We start from the raw sequence: 16,913 nt of genomic DNA on the forward strand, positions 1-16,913 counted from the left end.
ACTTTCTCAGTGAGGTCAGACAAGCTGGTAACCAGTGCATCCTGGACCTGCTTCCTGACCTTTTTCATCCCTGCTCCCATTGCTACTCTGTGAGCTGACCAACCTCTCTCCTAAAAATCCCTCAGCGCCCAAGATAGCGAGGGCATGGTGTTTGGGACTATTTTCATCTCTTGATTCCTGGCAGCTATAGAACGTAGAAAATGGATCCACAGAGGAGAGGGGCAGGAATGGTCAGGCCATGGGGGTAAAAATCTTGGCAAAATCAGATTGGATCTGATTTTAAAGAACTTTCTTTTGGCTTTGCTCATCCACAGGAGCTAGACGATGGCTCTGCAGGTCTGCTAGGCAGACCCTGGGGAATCTGAGAGGTGAAAGTCTCGTCTTGCCCTGCTCCTGTGATTGTGTCCCCAGAATGTGAGGGACTTGTCTATCTTCCCTCCAGACGCCACAGATATTAGAACTATAGAGAAGAGGTGTGGTGTCTTAGTTCTTAATTTTTTTTCTGTACCTGTCATAACATACTCTGACAAAAGTAACTTAAGGGAGAAAGGGTTTATTTCAGCTCACAGTTCAAGGTACAGTCTGCTCTTCATGGCTCGGGAAAGCGAAGGCAAGGGCTGCTTACTCTTTTCTCAAACCCTGACGCCACCCTTGAGAATGACAGTTCAAATTCCGTATGAGGTCAGTACTGCATACTTTCCCTAAGGATAACAATGTGCATTCTCTCCTCTCTCTCTCTCTCTCTCTCTCTCTCTCTCTCTCTCTCTCTCTCTCTCTCTCTCTCTCTCTCTCCTCTCTCTCTCCTCTCTCTCGTTTTAAAGATTTATTTTATTAATTTTATTATGTACATTGGTTGGGATTATTTTATTTTTAATTATGAGGGAAAATATGCACATGAGGACTGGTCCCTTGGAGGTCAGAGGTATCAGCTCCCCCTGGAACTGGAACTACAGGTGGTTGTGAGCCACCCAATGTGGGTGCTCGGACTGCACCATACCTCTTATTCAAACTCCTGACTGCTGTCATTGTCAGAACAGAAACCAGGGAGTAAGAAACTAACACACCTACTAAGAAGTTTAAAAGAGACCTCTTCTTCCCCCCAAAGCGTCCACAAGCAGGAAGCGGAATCCACCCAATGAGAAAGTATTGTTCCAAACTCCTCATTCAGTTCCAACAGCAACACCACAAAAAGCATCCGACTCCACGGATTTAAGGGGAAGGTCTCCAAAAGTTCCACTTTAGATGCCTGTTACAAGAAGAGTCCCCAAGACACTATTAACAAGCTAAAAATCTGATATAAGATGGGCACACCACTTCCTGGACATTCAATAGCATTTGACTACATGATTGTGAAAAACATAAAATCACTGTCGCAGCTGGAGAGGAGGGGCGAAGACCCTCTGACCATTAGAAATATTTCCATACCCTAGCTAGCTCTAGGCTGTATTCTCTCTGGTGACCTATTCCTTCTGGCCTGAGGTCATTCAAAACTGGGCTAGAGGGGGAAAAAAAAAGCAATTGATAGGGTCAAAGTCAGGAAAGCGGGGGGGGGGAGCCGCGGGGCAGAGAGAAACTGTAAAGAGAGCCCCGAAGCGCTTTTATTACGGCCTCGTGTCAAGCCTACCAACGTGTGGAACTCTAAAATCTGACTCCGTCCCTAGAGAAGAGGGTCCTGCGTGTCCCGTACCTTAATAAACTCCGACTACGCCTTTAGTGACAACACCCAGGTCCACTACTTTAGAGTAACATTTTGAACCCGCCTCCTCCGACGAAAAACTGGCTCCTCCCCTTCCGGGTGATACGCAAACCACACCCCTAGAGTGCGAAGGTATCCCTGTGATGTAATTGCTAACGGTCCGTTTCCGGGGCGGAGCCAGGGAGGGCGGGGAGTTTAGGCTGTGCCGACCCCTGAGCCCCCCTTCAGGTGACTCTAGCCCCTGAAAATCTCCATCCAGGACCCTAAACGACCGAGCCCCACTGCCGCCAGACCGCTCTCCTTGACGACCCCACGCCCCGGTCCCTAGACAGCCGTCCTTCCAACGCCTTAACTTCCAGTGACTTCCATATCCTCAATCCCATCCTGTCCCGATGTGGCAATCTGCTTGCGGGGGTCCACCTGCCTCAGAGAACCTGAGGACTATTCAGACCCGTCCTGGGATTGATGGAGAAGGGGACTTGCGGCTGGGGATAAGTGTTCCTATCATGCTGCTCCCCAGGAACCGTTCGGAGCCCGGGACATGTCGCGATTGAGGAGATACGAAGTGGCGCTGGAAGCGGAGGAGGAGTGAGTGGAGGCGGGAGTGGCGGAGGAGGCTTATGAGGCCGGGGGTGGGGGAAGGTGCGCGTCCTGGGGCGGGCGGGCGGAGCGGGCCCTCGTGGGGCGTGGGCTGCTGATGGCCAGCCCCTGGGGGCGGGGCTTCCTCGCGGGCTAGGTTCCAGGGGTGGGGTCTGTGGGTCAGCCCCGCCCCTCCGGGTCCGGCTCTGCCTTCTCTTTGCAGGATCTACTGGGGCTGCTTCTACTTTTTTCCTTGGCTGCGAATGTGGCGCAGGGAGCGGAGGTGAGGGGGCTGCGATCTTGCGGGGGCATGACCGAGGTTCTGTGTCGGAGGACGGATGTGGGGGAGTTCAGGAGCCCCTGCCCCGCCTCATGTCATTGTCGGGTCGCCCTACAGCTCGGCGCACCCCCGGGAGCAGAAGCTGGAGCCTCTGCGGGGCCTAATGAGCTGTTTGTCGAGCGGCCTGAGGCCTGCTCCCCAGCGCTCAGGTCGTGGTCTCCTCTGTCGTGCCCCCACCACCGCTGCACAGACAGCCGGTGCATTAAAGATTTAAAGTCACGCCCACTGCCTTCCTGACTTTACCGCCGCAGCCGCCATTGGTGCTGGGAATCCCACTCCACACCTGCTGTTTTCTTACCACAGGGCGTCCCTCCCTGGTAGGGTGCCCTTGCATGTGAAGGCCTCCGTTGCTCCTAAGGGCCCCTAATTATCGTCAGGTTTCCAATTACTATCAGTGACTGGCTCCCTGCCACACCCTCCCCAAAAGCGCCCACACAGTAGGCCACATATTTCCCCACTTATCAATGTTCCCACAACTCCAGCTGTTACCACCGGAACTTTGCCAAGTGTCTGAAGAATCTTCTCTTCCTGGGAGTGGATCTAAAACATTTTAGCCAAAATTACAGAGTCCGCTGTCAGCGACAGGAAGGACCAATTCCTAGAAGCTGCCTCTCGAAGTCTACCTCAGGAGAGCGACAAGGGTTGAGGGCCCAAGAGCTAAAAACCCCAAACTAGCTCCTGCAGTCTGATCCCAGTTTAGTTTTTTGTTTTGTTTTTATTCTTTTTATTACGTGTGTATATGTGTGTGTGTGCCTAGCACAGTCCATGTGTATGCAGAAGTCAGAGAACAGCTTGTGAGAGTCTGTTCTCATTTTCTATCATATGACTTCCAGGGATCCAACTCAGGCCCTCAGGCTTGGCACCACAGCCATCTTGCCAGCCCCTGATCCCAGTTTTAAAGATACTTGGCATCCCTAGAAGAGTCATGCCACCCGTTTTTATCTTGTCAACCCAAATCACTTGGGACCAGCTCTTACATTAGTGAGAGTCATGCTGCTTCCTTTACCCCTACATGGACGCCAAGTCCAGCACCAGGAAAGACACCTGAGGATTAAGTTATGGAGACAGCCTGGATTCTGGCTGAGCCCAGAGCAGACTTTTAGCCTGGCACTGTCTCTGCCATAGTAGATTGTGTTGGGAGAGAAGACCTGGCTTTCATATCTTTGGAGACGCCAAAAAGGAGAGATGGGTACCCAGCCAGGAAAATGTTTCTGCCTTCCAAAGATACCTGGATTGACAAGTCCAGGAGAGCTCACAAATGACAGGCAACTAGCTAACAGAAACCATATAAGACAAAGACAACCTGGGGAATTTCCTCAGAATCTATCTCTGCCTCTCCCTCCCCCTCCCCCTCTCTGTCTCTTTGGTGCTACACCCAAACCTTGGCACAAAGGTTTAGACAAGAAGTAAGAGATACCCTAAAGCCTCAGGTATAAAAATTGAGGGTGAGTGGCCTCTGGGTTATGGTTACTTTCAAATACCTAAAAGTGTGCAAACTTTTAGCCATTTCCTCACAGTGTGTATATCAAAGACCCCTTCAAATGCTTTGTCTGCCCTGAGCCCGCATCTTCCCAGAAGGGTCTTTGGGTCTCACCCTGGACAGGAAGAAACGAGGCTTAGCTTCCCAGCCTCGCTGTAGCAGAACAAGCTGCTCAGATGCAGTGGCAATCCTGTCCCAAGAGTTCTAACTACAGAGGATGGCTGGCCTCCGGGAAATGCAGCATACAGAGAAGGGATGGATTCTTGGGTTATGGCTCAGTTTATATTTCAAATCCAGAACAGGACTTGAAAATTGAAGTCCCCAGATTAGGAGTCTAAGCCATTAATTAACCCAATAAGCATGCCCCACCCACGGCAGTTTACAGCTTTCCAGAAAGAACTGACTCAAGATGAGCAGGGGTTTTGCATGGAAGAGAAGGAAGGGAAAGCAGGACGGGGTGTTGAGAGTTTGGGAGAGTGGGTATTTCTGAACTTGGGTTGGAAGGGGTATGTTCCTTCAAGCCCAGAGTGTAAAGAGGATAGAATTTGAGTCTGATGTCTCCAACAAGCCAGAGACTAAGTCTGGAAACCCCCAGGCTCCCACTGACAAGCTGGCAACCGTGGATCAAGACTAAGAAGAAGCAGGAAGGTAAGATTTGGGAGAGGGGCTTTATCATCTTCTGCTAGTTTTGTGTGTTTGTTTGTTGAGACAGGGTCTCACTATTGTAGCCCAGGCTAGCCTGGAACTCACTGTGTAGACCAGGCTAGCCTCAGACTCTCAGAGATTGATGTGCTTCTGCCTCCCAAGTGCTGGAAATAAAGACACAAGCCTCGATACGCTACCCCATTTCACTGTTTTAACATCAGCAATCCTGTATCAAAAAGCTTTTCTTTCTCCTCATCCACCTCATGTTCCCTCCTCCTCTTTATGGTGGAAATCCCCCCCTTAGCCAAGAAGAGTCTGCTTTGGGTACCCAGTCCCATCAGATTCTCCTGATAAAATAGGCAGGCCAGGGCAGGGAGCAGGGAGGAGAAGATGAAGGCAGATTAGAGCTGGCCTGCCTTCTGTTCCTACCCACTCATAAACTCTTGTGCAGATATGTATGCTGTAGTATGATAGACAGTACAGAGGGATGGCTGTGGAAATGCAAATGTACTGCAGGGGGACTTTTGGGTATAACTGGAACTGTATGATTTTGTCTATGATTATACAGTCATGGGTATGACTTCATGAGGTTATGTGACCAACGTATGACTTATGAATGTGTGGTTATGAGTATGAGTGTAAATGCCTATTAGCAGATGCCCCGGTGGATCGGGGCTGCCCTGAGCTGCTGTAATATCAGCCCCAACATTATTCACTACCTCTCTTCAGGGTTCTCTGTTCAGGGCTTAAGAGCCCATGGGAAAGGGCAGTCCTGGAAAGGGGAAGGGATGGGGTCAGTGGTAACAGGCCAAGAGTTAGAGCTCAGCATCACAAGATAAGCAAGGTATTTGCCACCTGTGTCTGACTCACCTAGTGCCCACGGCAAAATGCAGCTAGATAAAAGGTAGGCAGAGGAGGAGAAAGAAGAGTCTAGGCGGAGCGGCATGGAGGGGCACTCACTCTCCAGCAGCCTCCTGTTGATATCATTGCTCCTGAGCCCAGACCCTGGAGCAGGTAAGCTCTCAGAGGGTATAGAACGATGGGTGAATGGGCTAGAAGGGACGGGGCCCAGAAAGTTCAACTTCCCACTGTCTAGATACTTAGAGAGCAGCTGTGGGTCTAGACCTTTCGGAAGACATGACCCTGTGTTCTACAGCCTTGCCACTGCCCTCCAGCACTACCTGTTGTACTCAGCTCTATAGAAAACCACTCCCAAACAAGCTCCTGAGGAAGATCATCCACGTGGACCTGCAGGAGGCAGATGGGGACTGTCACCTTCAGGCTATTGTGTGAGCTCTGACCCCAACCTTGACACCTCTAACTGACTTTGATCCCAGGCCCAGTGCTAATTCTGATGCTCTTGTTTTTCATCTGGTTCTTGCCCTTGACCCTTGAACCCTACCTAAGCTCACCCCCAGATGCAAGCATACCTTTGGACTTTTCCCTTCCCAGGCTGCACCTGGCTCGGCGCAGTGTTTGCGTTCATCCTCAAAACCACAGCCTGGCTCGGTGGTTTGAGCGCCACGGGAAAAGGCTCCAGGAGACTATATCCAACTTAAATCTGGAACTACAAATGAAAATGTACTCGAGCCCCCAACAGCAAAACTAATAAAACCACACTAGACACTAATCTCCAAAAACTTCTTCAGTCTCTTTATTTCAACTCTTCACAGCCCCCACAAGGGCCAAGGCCATGATCTGCACACTCTCCAAGCATCTATATACACACATACAGAGAATGCATGTCCCTTATCTCACATAGGCACAGTCACAGATGGACACAGACATGCACATCTATACACATTCTGTGGGTGGACTTCCACCTCAAGGATGACATCAGAAGTCCAGACAGCACTCAGCTGGCAGCAATTTTGGAGTATAGGGTCTCAAAGAAAAGGACTTCAAACTTGCAACTGAGACCTCCATCCATGGGGCTCCACTGCCCTGCCCCTTTCTGTCTGTCCATTTAATCATCCGCCCTGACAGGGTAACAGGTGGGATCAGCTGAAGTCCTCCTGGGTCCTCTGCAGGTTTGGAATGCCTAGAAGAGCAGGGAGCAATCAACAGATGGCAGCAGCACTGGGTCCTGACATCCTGACAACAAAAGGGGACATTCCCAAACCAAACACTCGAGGAGGGGCACAGGGGCCTAACACACAGCTCTGGGCCTAGGAGGTGAGAGGGCGGGGCAAGATGCCCAGTGAGGAAAGCGTGTGCCACGCATGCAAACCTAATGACTTGAGTTCAATAGCCGGGACCCACGTAAAGGTAGACGGAGAGGATGCACAAGGTTGTCGTCTGACCTCCACACATGCCATGGCACATATGTGCCTGCATACACATAGCACACACACATATAACACCGTAATAATAAAATTTAACTTTTCAAATCAAAGATGAGCAAGACATTTAATGGGGAAGGGGAGATAGACAGTTCTCGTGCCTTGAAAGTGAAAGGAGCTACCTGGAATTCTCAATCCTCAAGAGGGAAAGAGACCCATTTCTGAGACCAGACACTCAACAACAAAAGGTCTACCCCTCCACCCCCTCACCTAGATAGAAAAACGAGGAGCCCCAACTCCAGTGGTTCCTAGTACCCATGGAATCCCTAGGGCATCAGGTTTAGTGGGGGCATCCACACATCACTAACTGCTACTCACCTGGAAGCTTGTCCACCGGGATCATTGGTGCCAAGAACCCAGGTTTCTGAGGTCCATCCTTGCCACCCCGTCTCAGCCTCAGCCTGAAGCATAAAAGGGCATTTGTCTCCCCAACACCATGTCTTCTCCAAGAGGACTTAGTAGCAAGAGGTGAGGAATTAGTGAAAATAGTGAGGGAGAGGACAGTCGGGGGGAAGGGGGGGAGAAGCGGTTCCAAAATCAGGTTCAGCAGCCATCAGTAGGAGGTCTTGTGGGTGGGAATGGATGTGGTCTCTGGGCATCAAAGCAGCTGTTGCGGGTTACAGCTAAGCGACCAGTGGCACTCACTTACCAAAGCCCCAGTGCCAAGGCTCCAACAGCCAGGCCAAGAAAAGAGAAGATTCCCAAAGATGCTAACACAGCCACTTGCTCCAAGGGATCTCTGTGATCTGAGGAAGAAGGCCATGTGTCACTGGGAGAGCAATGTTAGCCATGCTTGGTGATACCTTCTCTCTCAGACTTTCATCCCACACACCTTTACCAATCGGCCCACACGTACCAAGCGGCCTCGGGTCTGACTGCAGGGAAGGCTTTGGAGGAGTGGGACCATCCTCCTGGGCTACTGCCTCTGGCTGCTCTTTGTCTGCCTGGCTCTCATCAGCTAGCTCGGTCTGCAGGGGACCTGCCGGAAGATGAAACCTGAGACATGTTCCCAGAAGCTTCTGCCTTCCTGAGGCAGGGGCAGGACTGGAACCTGTTTGGGGTGGGGGCCTAAGAGGCATTTTCTAGGGGTCTGGCTTGTAGATTTGCAGACGTACAGTCTCTAAGTGCAGAAGTAGAGACTCGGGCTAAGTTAGGGTAGGGCTGCAGGTCACCAAGGCTGTAGCGTACAACGGCAGCAGTGCCTGAAGGGCCTGGCGAGGGGATGTGTGAGACCCGCTAGCGGATAGCTGCCTTGGGCTAAGGGCTCTGCCCTTTTCTTGTCTCTCACCAGTACTAGGAGTACCCCAGGCCTCTGGGCTCCAGGCACTCCAGGTGCCAGCATCCAGGAAGTCCCTGGCACTGACTCGTACCACATGGGGCAGTCCAGCCACGGCATCTGTTATCACCTCCTCCAAGCCAATTGGTTCGACCTGGAGGTAAAAATGGTTTCTCAGGGTGTGGCCCCAGTTGTAAGTAGAGAACCTGCCCATCCCCAGCCAGAAAAGAGTACCCCTTTTTCACACTGCCACCCTTACCCACCTGGTAGAGGGTCCCATGCTGGGTGCCTGACGGGACAGAATCTACGTCTGGGATTTGGAAAGTGGAAACCGGTAGTAGTTGCTTAGAGGGACTATTGTGTCAGCCTATCTTCCGAACTTTGTTAACCCACTTGCTGAGTGGACTTTGAGCCTCTCTGTGTCTCAATTTCATTTGTAAAACAGGGGTAAATATGCCTAACAGAGATAACATGTAAAATGTGTAGCAAGATGCCTGCAGGCAGACAGCTCTGAATGCAGATTATGAACAAGTGGGGCTGCTTCCAGGACAAATGCCAACCTATCCTTGACATTTCTGTGTGTGGAAATTCACTATTTTCAGCTTTTCATAGGAGGGTCCTCTGGGTAAAAGATACCCCCCTTTCCTAGAAGTTATTATTATCTGGTGTGCGTGCATGCATGTGTGAATGTGTGTGTGTGTGTGTGTGTGTGTGTGTGTGTGTGCGCGCGCGCTTGCGTAGTTGTCAGAGGACAAACTCACGAGTAAGTCTTTTGCCTTCTGTATTGTTTGAAACATTCTCAGCTGCACAGCCAGGTTGGCTGGCCTTCCCATGAACTTCCTGGGATTCTCCTGTCTTTGCTTTCCATCTTGCCATGGGATCACTCAGGTTACAAACTACACTGCCTCACCAGGCTTATTTGGTTCTGAGGGTTCAAACTCAGGTCTTCATGCTCGCACAGCAACTGTTTTACACAGTGAGCCATGTCCCAGTGTCTATAAGTGATTTTCTAAAGCCATTTCTGTCTTCACTGACAGGCTTGCATAATAGCTGGTTACCCAGGACAGAAGGCGCCCCCCCCTTCTCTGAGAATTTGTCAGAACTTCCCTCCCTGCTCGACACCTGGGAACACTATATGGGGGAGGGAGGTGGAATCAGGTTTTCTGAGACCTGCCAATGCTTGGAAGCTATGTAGAATATTCAAGATCTTAAAATCAGAGACAGAACTGGAAGATCAAGATTGAGACACACTGCAGACCTCACCGTGGACCAGGCTGGGTGCCGCGCTGGACGGTATTGTAACCGGAACTTGAGCAGGAAGTGGGGCTGGCGGCGCCAGGAGGCAGGGTATGTCCAGCTGGCATGCAGGCGCCTTGGGTAACCAGGTACTGATTCCACCCGCAGTCCCTGGGGTGGATCAGGACGCACTAAGGGTAGCCAGACACAAAGTTCAGGGTAAGTGACAAGTACTCATCGCTTCCTTGAATTGTGTGCAGTGTGTGTGTGGTGTTTGCGTAAAGGGGCTTTAGTCAGATACTCCCAGGAAGGAGGGAAAAATGTCAAATTCAGTCATTCGTTTAGCCTCAGGACCTGTCTGTCATCCTTGTTATAAAATAAGCAGCAATCCATAGCAGAATTTTGATAACTTTGAGTGATAAAAGGGTTCTTCTCTTCACCCACAGAAGATGCATTGGCTCAAATTATAACCTAAGTTTTATTGCCTTCTCCCCTCCCACACTCAGATCAAGAAGAAAAAGGGACCAGCAAGCCTCTCCCCTGGGCAGGAAGAGCATGAGACTGGGCTGCCTTCAGCATAGGGCCTAGAAGCAGGAGTCAGCTAGGCAGCCAAGAAGGACTTGTAGGTAGTGGTAGCAGCCTCTGAACTAATGGTTCTCAACTTTCCCAATGCTGTGACCCTTTAATATAGTTCCTCATGCTGTGGTGACCCCCAAACATAAAATTATTTTCATTGCTACTTCATATCTGTAATTTCACTACTGCTATGATTCATAATGTAAATATCTGATATGTAGGATATCTGATATATGGCTCCCAACTGAGTCACGACCCACAGGCTGAGAACCACTGCTCTGGCAGTGTATAGAGCCCATCCCTGTTACTACTTGGTCTTTACGTATGAAAAGGAGAGGACCAGTTGGAAGTTGGGGCAAGCAGGGTGTAAGTCTATTTAGAGTCCCTGTGATGGGAATCTGGGAGGAGGCCTGGTGGTGTACTCACAGATACTCTGTAGTCTCACATCCAGGAGGCACGTGCTGGCACCCAGTGGGTTCACCTCAGTCACATTGATCCGGTACTCACTCCAGAACTCTGCCCCATGGACCACACATCGGGAAGCCTCTAGAGGGTCCTGTGGGCATGGCCAAGGCCCTGTGGATACACTTTCCCTAGGAAGGAGGATATGGTCTTGGGTTTTGCAAACAGATCACAAGTTAGAGTCCCCAGTGTCTCTGTCTCTCATGTCCTACCTCTGACTCTCAGCTCCTGGCAGGGTCTTCTTCCTGATAGAAAGGGTACCATCTGAGGTCAAGAGGGAAAGAGGCACCCCCCTTCTCTGAGAATTCGTCAGAACTTCCCTCCCTGCCTGCCACACCCATATCTTGCTAGCACACCCAGCTGCACAGGTACACATACTAAACACACACACTCACACACTCACACTCACACACACACTCACACACACTCACTCACACACATACTCACACACACTCACACACACTCACACTCACACACACTCACTCACACACACTCACATACCTGTAGGAAGTAAGGTAGCGGGTGGGCAAACCGCTGACCCGGCTGGGACTCCAAGTACAGGAGAAGTTTTCATAGTCTACTGCTTGGCAGGAAACCTCTGGACGAGCTGGGGGAACTGGAGGCAGAGGGGATAGCTGGAGACTGAGGCAGCCCCATCTCCTCCCTATCCCAGAGGGCTTGCTCCGGTCCCCTTGGGAATCCAATGGCTCCACACTGCCACCTTCCCTAACCCTAACTCACAGCCCAGCTTCAGGGTCACCATGCCCCCAGATACACCATCCAGGGTCTGGCAGACGTAAGTGCCTTCGTCAGTGCTGTCCACACGGGCCAAGACCAGTCTGTGTCCTAGTCCAGAGTCAGGTCCCTGGGGCAGCCTTGACTCCCCATCCCGAAACCAGGACACTGGGGTCCTGAAAGTGAGATGAAGTGATAAAGCAGAGAGAGACCAAGTCAGACCATGCAACTGTTCTCTGAGAGCTTCTAAGTACGAGTGTAATAAACCACAACCCCATGCCTGGTGTGGTGGGGCATGCCTATCAACTCAGGAGGCTGAAGCTCGGGGCGCATGAGTTTTAGGCCAGTCTGGGCTACGTACCAAGATCCAGACCATATTCCCAGGTACCAAAATAGACAGATAAAGTAATAATAAAAAAAGGGAAGAGACTACCCAATTCCCAGTTCCCTTCACTTTATAAAGCCTTCTTTTCCTTTGTCACCTCTCCCTTCCTTCCCCCCAGGCCACATCCTCTTCTTTCTGAGGTCATCCCCACCTCAGGGCATTTTCAAGCGGTTGCCTCTGTCAGGAGGTCTACTCTAACCTGCGAGTGGCTGCTCCATTTTGACCCAGCAAGATTCTTGAGTGCTTACTGTCTTCCCTATAAGGATGAAAGCTCTTGAAGACTTGCGTCGTGCTGTTATCTCAGAGGCTACAACACACCAGGCACTTAGCAGGTACTCAAACATACTGGCTAGTTAACTGACACGCAGGCTGCTTAACTAATTGATGACTTTCGGTACTAGGTCTCAACCCCAAGGCCTTTTATGTGCCAGACAAGCACTCTAACGCCAAACTATATCCCCAATACTGGCTGAATTTTCTATTGAATAAGTGTAGCCGAAGGGGTAGGACAGAGAGGCAAGGATTATGACCAGAAGAAACAAGTATAGGAGGGAACATGAGGTTCAGACAGGGTCAAGAAAGGGCCATGAGTATGAGATTAACAGGTAGGGGAACACTTACCCAGCATTCACTCCAGGACAGCACAGCGTCACGGACCTGCCAGGCTGCCCATACTGGACCCCTGTGAATGGGCATTCCTTCTTTTATGCTCCCCTCCCATTTACCAGACTGGTAGGGTGAGGAGCAGGCTGCTAGGCCCTGGCTGGGGTCATTGTGTCAAGGCATGGAGTTACACTTAAGAGCCAGAGACCAGGGGACAGGATAGAGAAGGAACCCAGGTTATCAGAAATGGGGGGAGGGGTTCTCAATCAGGCCACAGGTATGGGCCAGAGTGAAAATAGCAAGTCTCCTAAGGAGATCACAGAGTGACAAGTTCTTACCTGGAGGACCCCAGGCTTGGGGGCAGGGGGAGGAGGAAGACACCAGGGCTGTAGCCACGGCCACCAGGACCCTGCTCAGCCCTGAGCAGCTGCTGCTCATCTGTGGGGAAAAGAGAGGCTTAGGAGTCCCCCATCCGTGAGCTAGGAGACTAAAGCCTGGATCATCCTCTCCTAAACTGGGACTTCCTTAGGGAAAACTGAAGCATCAAGAAAAATGAAAATGACTGAGGTCTCTAACCTGAAGTCCCCGTTCTTACCATATACCCAGTGCTATAGATATTTGTCCTTGTGTATGTGCATGCACACAGGAACATGTGTGCACATGCACGCACATACACATAAAACACACTCATCTCAGTCCTGGGCTTAGGGCCCAGAACAAAGGCCAGAGGCAACAGGCTGTGCCAGCATACACACACACACACACACACACACACACACACCACTTTGGCACACATCCCTGGCACCAGGGACAGGTACTGGCTCAGCCACTCTGTTAACCCATGTAGTCCAGCTGCTGGGAATTCTGGCATTCACCTGCAACCTGACCAAGTCTAATTACTGCCTCTGGCCAACATAGAGCAAATTGGATGAGACCTTATCACCCTAAGATGGAGCTGGCATGACAGATCCAAATGCACCCTATAATCCCAACACGGGGCCCAACTCTGCTCTGGCTGCCAAGCCTCTGGCCTGGGCCTGGCTCCTTATACTAGTCCTTGGGCCACTCAGATGGGCCTGGGCTCAAGCCTGTGAGGCTGGATAGAACTAGGGTGCAGGCTGGGGCTGCAGAACTAAGCGGATCCAGATGCCCTGGCTGCTGCCAGAGGCTGAGTGGGCTGGGAGCCAGCAGATGGAGATGGAGTTTGGAGACAGGGTGGCGGAGAAGGGAGGGGAGCCGGGAGCCTGCAGGAGCAGGCGCCTGCTGTGGGGGCCGCCAAGTGTAGGACCAAAGGCAATGGCGCTGGGGGGGCGGTGTGCGAGGTCTGGAGTGGGGGCAGCGGGAACTCAAAGTCTGAGAGCTGTGCACACCGGGCAGGAGTGGGGTGCTGGGGGAAAGGACTCTGGGTTGCAGATGAGCAGCAGACTGAAGGTAGTAAGGAAGGAGCAGACGGCAAGGCCTTAGTCAGAGTGCCAGAAGACCCCTCCAGAGCAGACTAGAATGAGGCCTTCACACATCTGTCACCCCGAATGTCTCGTTGACCCCCGCCCCCGCGTCTCCAGCCCCACTTACCCGTTTAGTCCCACCCTACCTCGACTGTCACAGTGGCTGAGTATCCATGGCCTCCAAGACTTCCTCCCACAGGCTACAGCACTGTCCCCTGCCCACTCAGGCGTGGGACCCTCCCGCCCACTCTCTGCCCCGCCCCCTCTGGGCCTTGAGCGTAGCCACCCCTGGCCAGGCCCCCTCCTCCCTCCCTTCCTCTTCCCTCCTCTCTCATTCCCTCCCACCCCAGGGCCTGAGAAGGGAAGAGGCCTCCCCCCCCTCAAGCTGGAAAAGGAAGCCAGGGACACAGCCAGGAGCAACAAGAGGGAGAGGGGGGGTTGCTTCTCTGTCGCTAGATAATTTCTTGTGCTTTTCACAGAGCCACCAAAACAGTATTTACTCAGGGACTCACGGTACAGTTAACTAGCACAAACATAGTCACTTGAACACATGTGGACACAATAAAACAATTAACACACACATACACTCATTCCTATTCTTTCCATTCTCCAAAAAATGTTTCCTACAGGCACAGCTGGCTCTGTTTCCAGGGGAAAACAGGCCTCACACTGGAGAACATAAGGAGAGGCCAGAGTCCAGTTCCCCCTTCCCTGGAAGTCCCAGCCATTTCTATTTTCCTCTCCACTGTGGGGCCTCAGCACCAGGAAATGCCTTTGATCCCTTGGTGCCAGATGTACTAGAGTGGCAGCTACCCTCAGACTCACAGATGCAGTCACTCAGGGTCACCCTCACGCACTCTGACCCAGATACATCTAACTCCACAGTCTACTAGTGATCCTACTGACACAGAGACACACATGTCGTGTGTGAGGGTGCACAGGGAGCTCCCGATGCTCCCCAAAAGCGACTCCTTGCCATAAGGAGCTCTTAGCATCATGCCAAGGATGCAAGCCCTTGTGCGGCCAGAAACAAGGGTAAACGTGGAAGTCAAGCAGAGCGACACTGAGGGACAGCTTGGTGGCAGAACCAGAAAAGCAGAGACGCCTGGGAGAAAAAGCTGTGAGGAGACACAAAAGTCTTTCCAGGAAGACAACCAAGGGGACAGAGGAAGAAATGTAAAGAAACTGAGTCAGGCATGAAAACAAAAACACCAGTAGACCAGGGGCCTAGGGATGGGCCTCACTCGGGGGAGCTTGCCTAACATGCACAAAACCCTAGGTCCCATGCCCAGCACCCTATAAAAGCAGATGTGCCACACCTGTAATCCCAGCTATCCAGAGGCTTAGCATACATGTAAGAGCACTGGTCCAGCGACGGGACTTACTTTCTCAGCACTGGAGCGCAAACCCTGGCCCTGGCTCACTAGACAACATGCTACCACTGAGCTGCGCTCTCAGCCCCCGTCGAGTCTTGAGCAGAGGAACAAGGATAGTCATGCACCTTGGGGGTGGGTCTGTCTACACTGCAGGCTGGGTACAAAAGTCAGTCTCCCTCAACAGCCAAGTTTCCTCAGGTATAAGAACTCGGCTTCACCCCCACTCTGTCTTGGCTAGGACGTAGGCCACACCGCCGTCACAAGTCTACGTCTGAAGTCACCCAGAAAAACCCAGCCATCCACTCTCACGCTGGCAGACAAAATCTAAGCCCCCGCAGAGCTTCTGAAACCACACTCCCTGGTGTGGTCAAAGCCCCTCTCACAAACAACAAAAACTGCCCACTGACAGACGCAATCCCACAGCGGCTGCGCCACAAGCAGACCTAGCTACAGTCCCTCTCAAACGCAGTCCCATTCGCTGACGGGCACACAGATGACTCCAGTTTCGGAGCCTCGCGCACTGACAACGCCACACACAGACAGTGCCTCGAACTCCCACAGACGCACTCCCGGTCCATCAGTCACTCCCGCCTGTCAGATCACACACCACCCTGCCCCGCCCCCTCTTGGCAGGGCTGGGGAGTCAGCGCCGGGTCCCAGCAGGCCTCACCTTCCGCGGCTACCGCCGCCAGCGCCCTCCACCCTCGCCCTCTGCCCCGGCCTCTACTCCCTCCTGCGCTGGGCTCCCGCAGTCGGGGCGGCTCCTCCAGGCGCCAATAAAACGAGAGAGGTGAACAGGGAGGGGGGCTCTCGGCCCATTGGAGCCTCCAACTGCCAATCACTTCCACCTCTCCGGACACTTCCTGTCCCGTCTGGAACTTAGGAGGCTACCGGAGTAGGATTCCTAGAACAGAACCTGAAGCTGCGTTCCTCGTACCTCTCGTGAAGGCCTGGCCTCCCGGCACCGCAGACCTGAGAGTGCTCGGCCTTTCTTTCCCTCCCAGCCGTCCACACACAGTCTCAGGCTCCCAACTGAACCATGAGTAGCTGACCGCATTAGTTGAAGGTGCCCCTGACTCCAGATAAGATAGAACGGAGGGTTGGTCTAGGTCTCAAACTCGCGAGTACTGAACTTATTATAGCGCAGTCGGGCTCCACGGCAGGCCAGTTAAATCCGTCTCTGTCCATTGCATCTAGATCCCGGTACTGTTTTTAAAACTCAGACGATCCCAAGTACCGACAAGGTTAGGGTGCGCATGTTTTATGTTTTTGTAAGAAACCAGCCACCTACCCAGGGAGCACCAAAAGATGCCTACTTTGTGTGATTTTTCCAGACCCTGGCAGTATTCCCAATCCCAGGCACCCCCTCATCCCTCCAAGGTCTCAGGAGGAATGGCCCTAGTTTGGAAGGCAGGAAGAGGAAGGCAGGGTTCTTTTAGGCCAGGCAGAGTCACTTGGGCAGGTTTAGTGTGACGTCTCAACCCTAAGACTCAATTCCCATGGACAAAAGCCATTCTACCCGACCCCATGTCACTCTCAACTCTCAGCTCTGCTTTAGAGTCTGGAGAACACTACGTGACATCTGGTCTCCTCCACTATCACAAGGGAAAACAGACCCAGAGAGGAGGGTAGACTGAACGGGGCTACCCCGGTGCCTCTCCGTGCTTAGCACTGTTTCCTGCCCTGTGCATGCACTAGCATAGGCACGGCACTGAAACTGCATACACTGCACATCGA

At 52.1% G+C, this 16,913-nt stretch overlaps 2 protein-coding genes across 17 annotated transcripts; one reads left to right on the top strand and one right to left on the bottom strand.

Moving 5' to 3' along the window:
• Positions 1-40: 40 nt before the first annotated feature.
• Positions 41-6,370, top strand: LOC101839228 (C-C motif chemokine 27). Of its 11 annotated transcripts, none has more exons than XM_040739800.1 (7): positions 41-89; positions 315-681; positions 2,217-2,284; positions 2,499-2,558; positions 4,664-4,743; positions 5,897-6,029; positions 6,193-6,370. In XM_040739800.1, the coding sequence occupies exons 2-7, from the start codon at positions 592-594 to the stop codon at positions 6,347-6,349; spliced, it is 588 nt and encodes a 195-aa protein (XP_040595734.1). In that variant the 5' UTR covers positions 41-89; positions 315-591; the 3' UTR covers positions 6,350-6,370. The 11 variants fall into 11 exon arrangements, with proteins under 11 accessions (XP_040595734.1, XP_012975100.1, XP_040595727.1 ...); XM_040739793.1 differs by having other exon boundaries at positions 45-473; positions 563-681; XM_040739795.1 differs by having other exon boundaries at positions 45-230.
• A 2-nt stretch (positions 6,371-6,372) lies between these two features.
• On the bottom strand, positions 6,373-15,984 carry Il11ra (interleukin 11 receptor subunit alpha). 6 transcript variants are annotated; one of them, XM_021232236.2, is made up of 14 exons: positions 15,847-15,983; positions 12,694-12,793; positions 12,374-12,434; positions 11,952-12,008; positions 11,374-11,543; positions 11,134-11,248; positions 10,845-10,877; positions 10,597-10,763; positions 9,622-9,785; positions 8,371-8,512; positions 7,939-8,061; positions 7,732-7,828; positions 7,401-7,483; positions 6,373-6,781 (listed from the first exon to the last, which is right to left on the bottom strand). In XM_021232236.2, the coding sequence occupies exons 2-14, from the start codon at positions 12,791-12,793 to the stop codon at positions 6,741-6,743; spliced, it is 1,353 nt and encodes a 450-aa protein (XP_021087895.1). In that variant the 5' UTR covers positions 15,847-15,983; the 3' UTR covers positions 6,373-6,740. The 6 variants fall into 6 exon arrangements, with proteins under 6 accessions (XP_021087895.1, XP_040595696.1, XP_040595700.1 ...); XM_040739762.1 differs by having other exon boundaries at positions 7,915-8,061; XM_040739766.1 differs by lacking the exon at positions 15,847-15,983 and adding an exon at positions 13,947-14,050 and having other exon boundaries at positions 7,915-8,061.
• Positions 15,985-16,913: the final 929 nt, after the last annotated feature.

Source organism: Mesocricetus auratus, unplaced genomic scaffold (assembly GCF_017639785.1).
Source record: "Mesocricetus auratus isolate SY011 unplaced genomic scaffold, BCM_Maur_2.0 Super-Scaffold_6730, whole genome shotgun sequence".
NCBI classification, from domain to species: domain Eukaryota; kingdom Metazoa; phylum Chordata; class Mammalia; order Rodentia; family Cricetidae; genus Mesocricetus; species Mesocricetus auratus.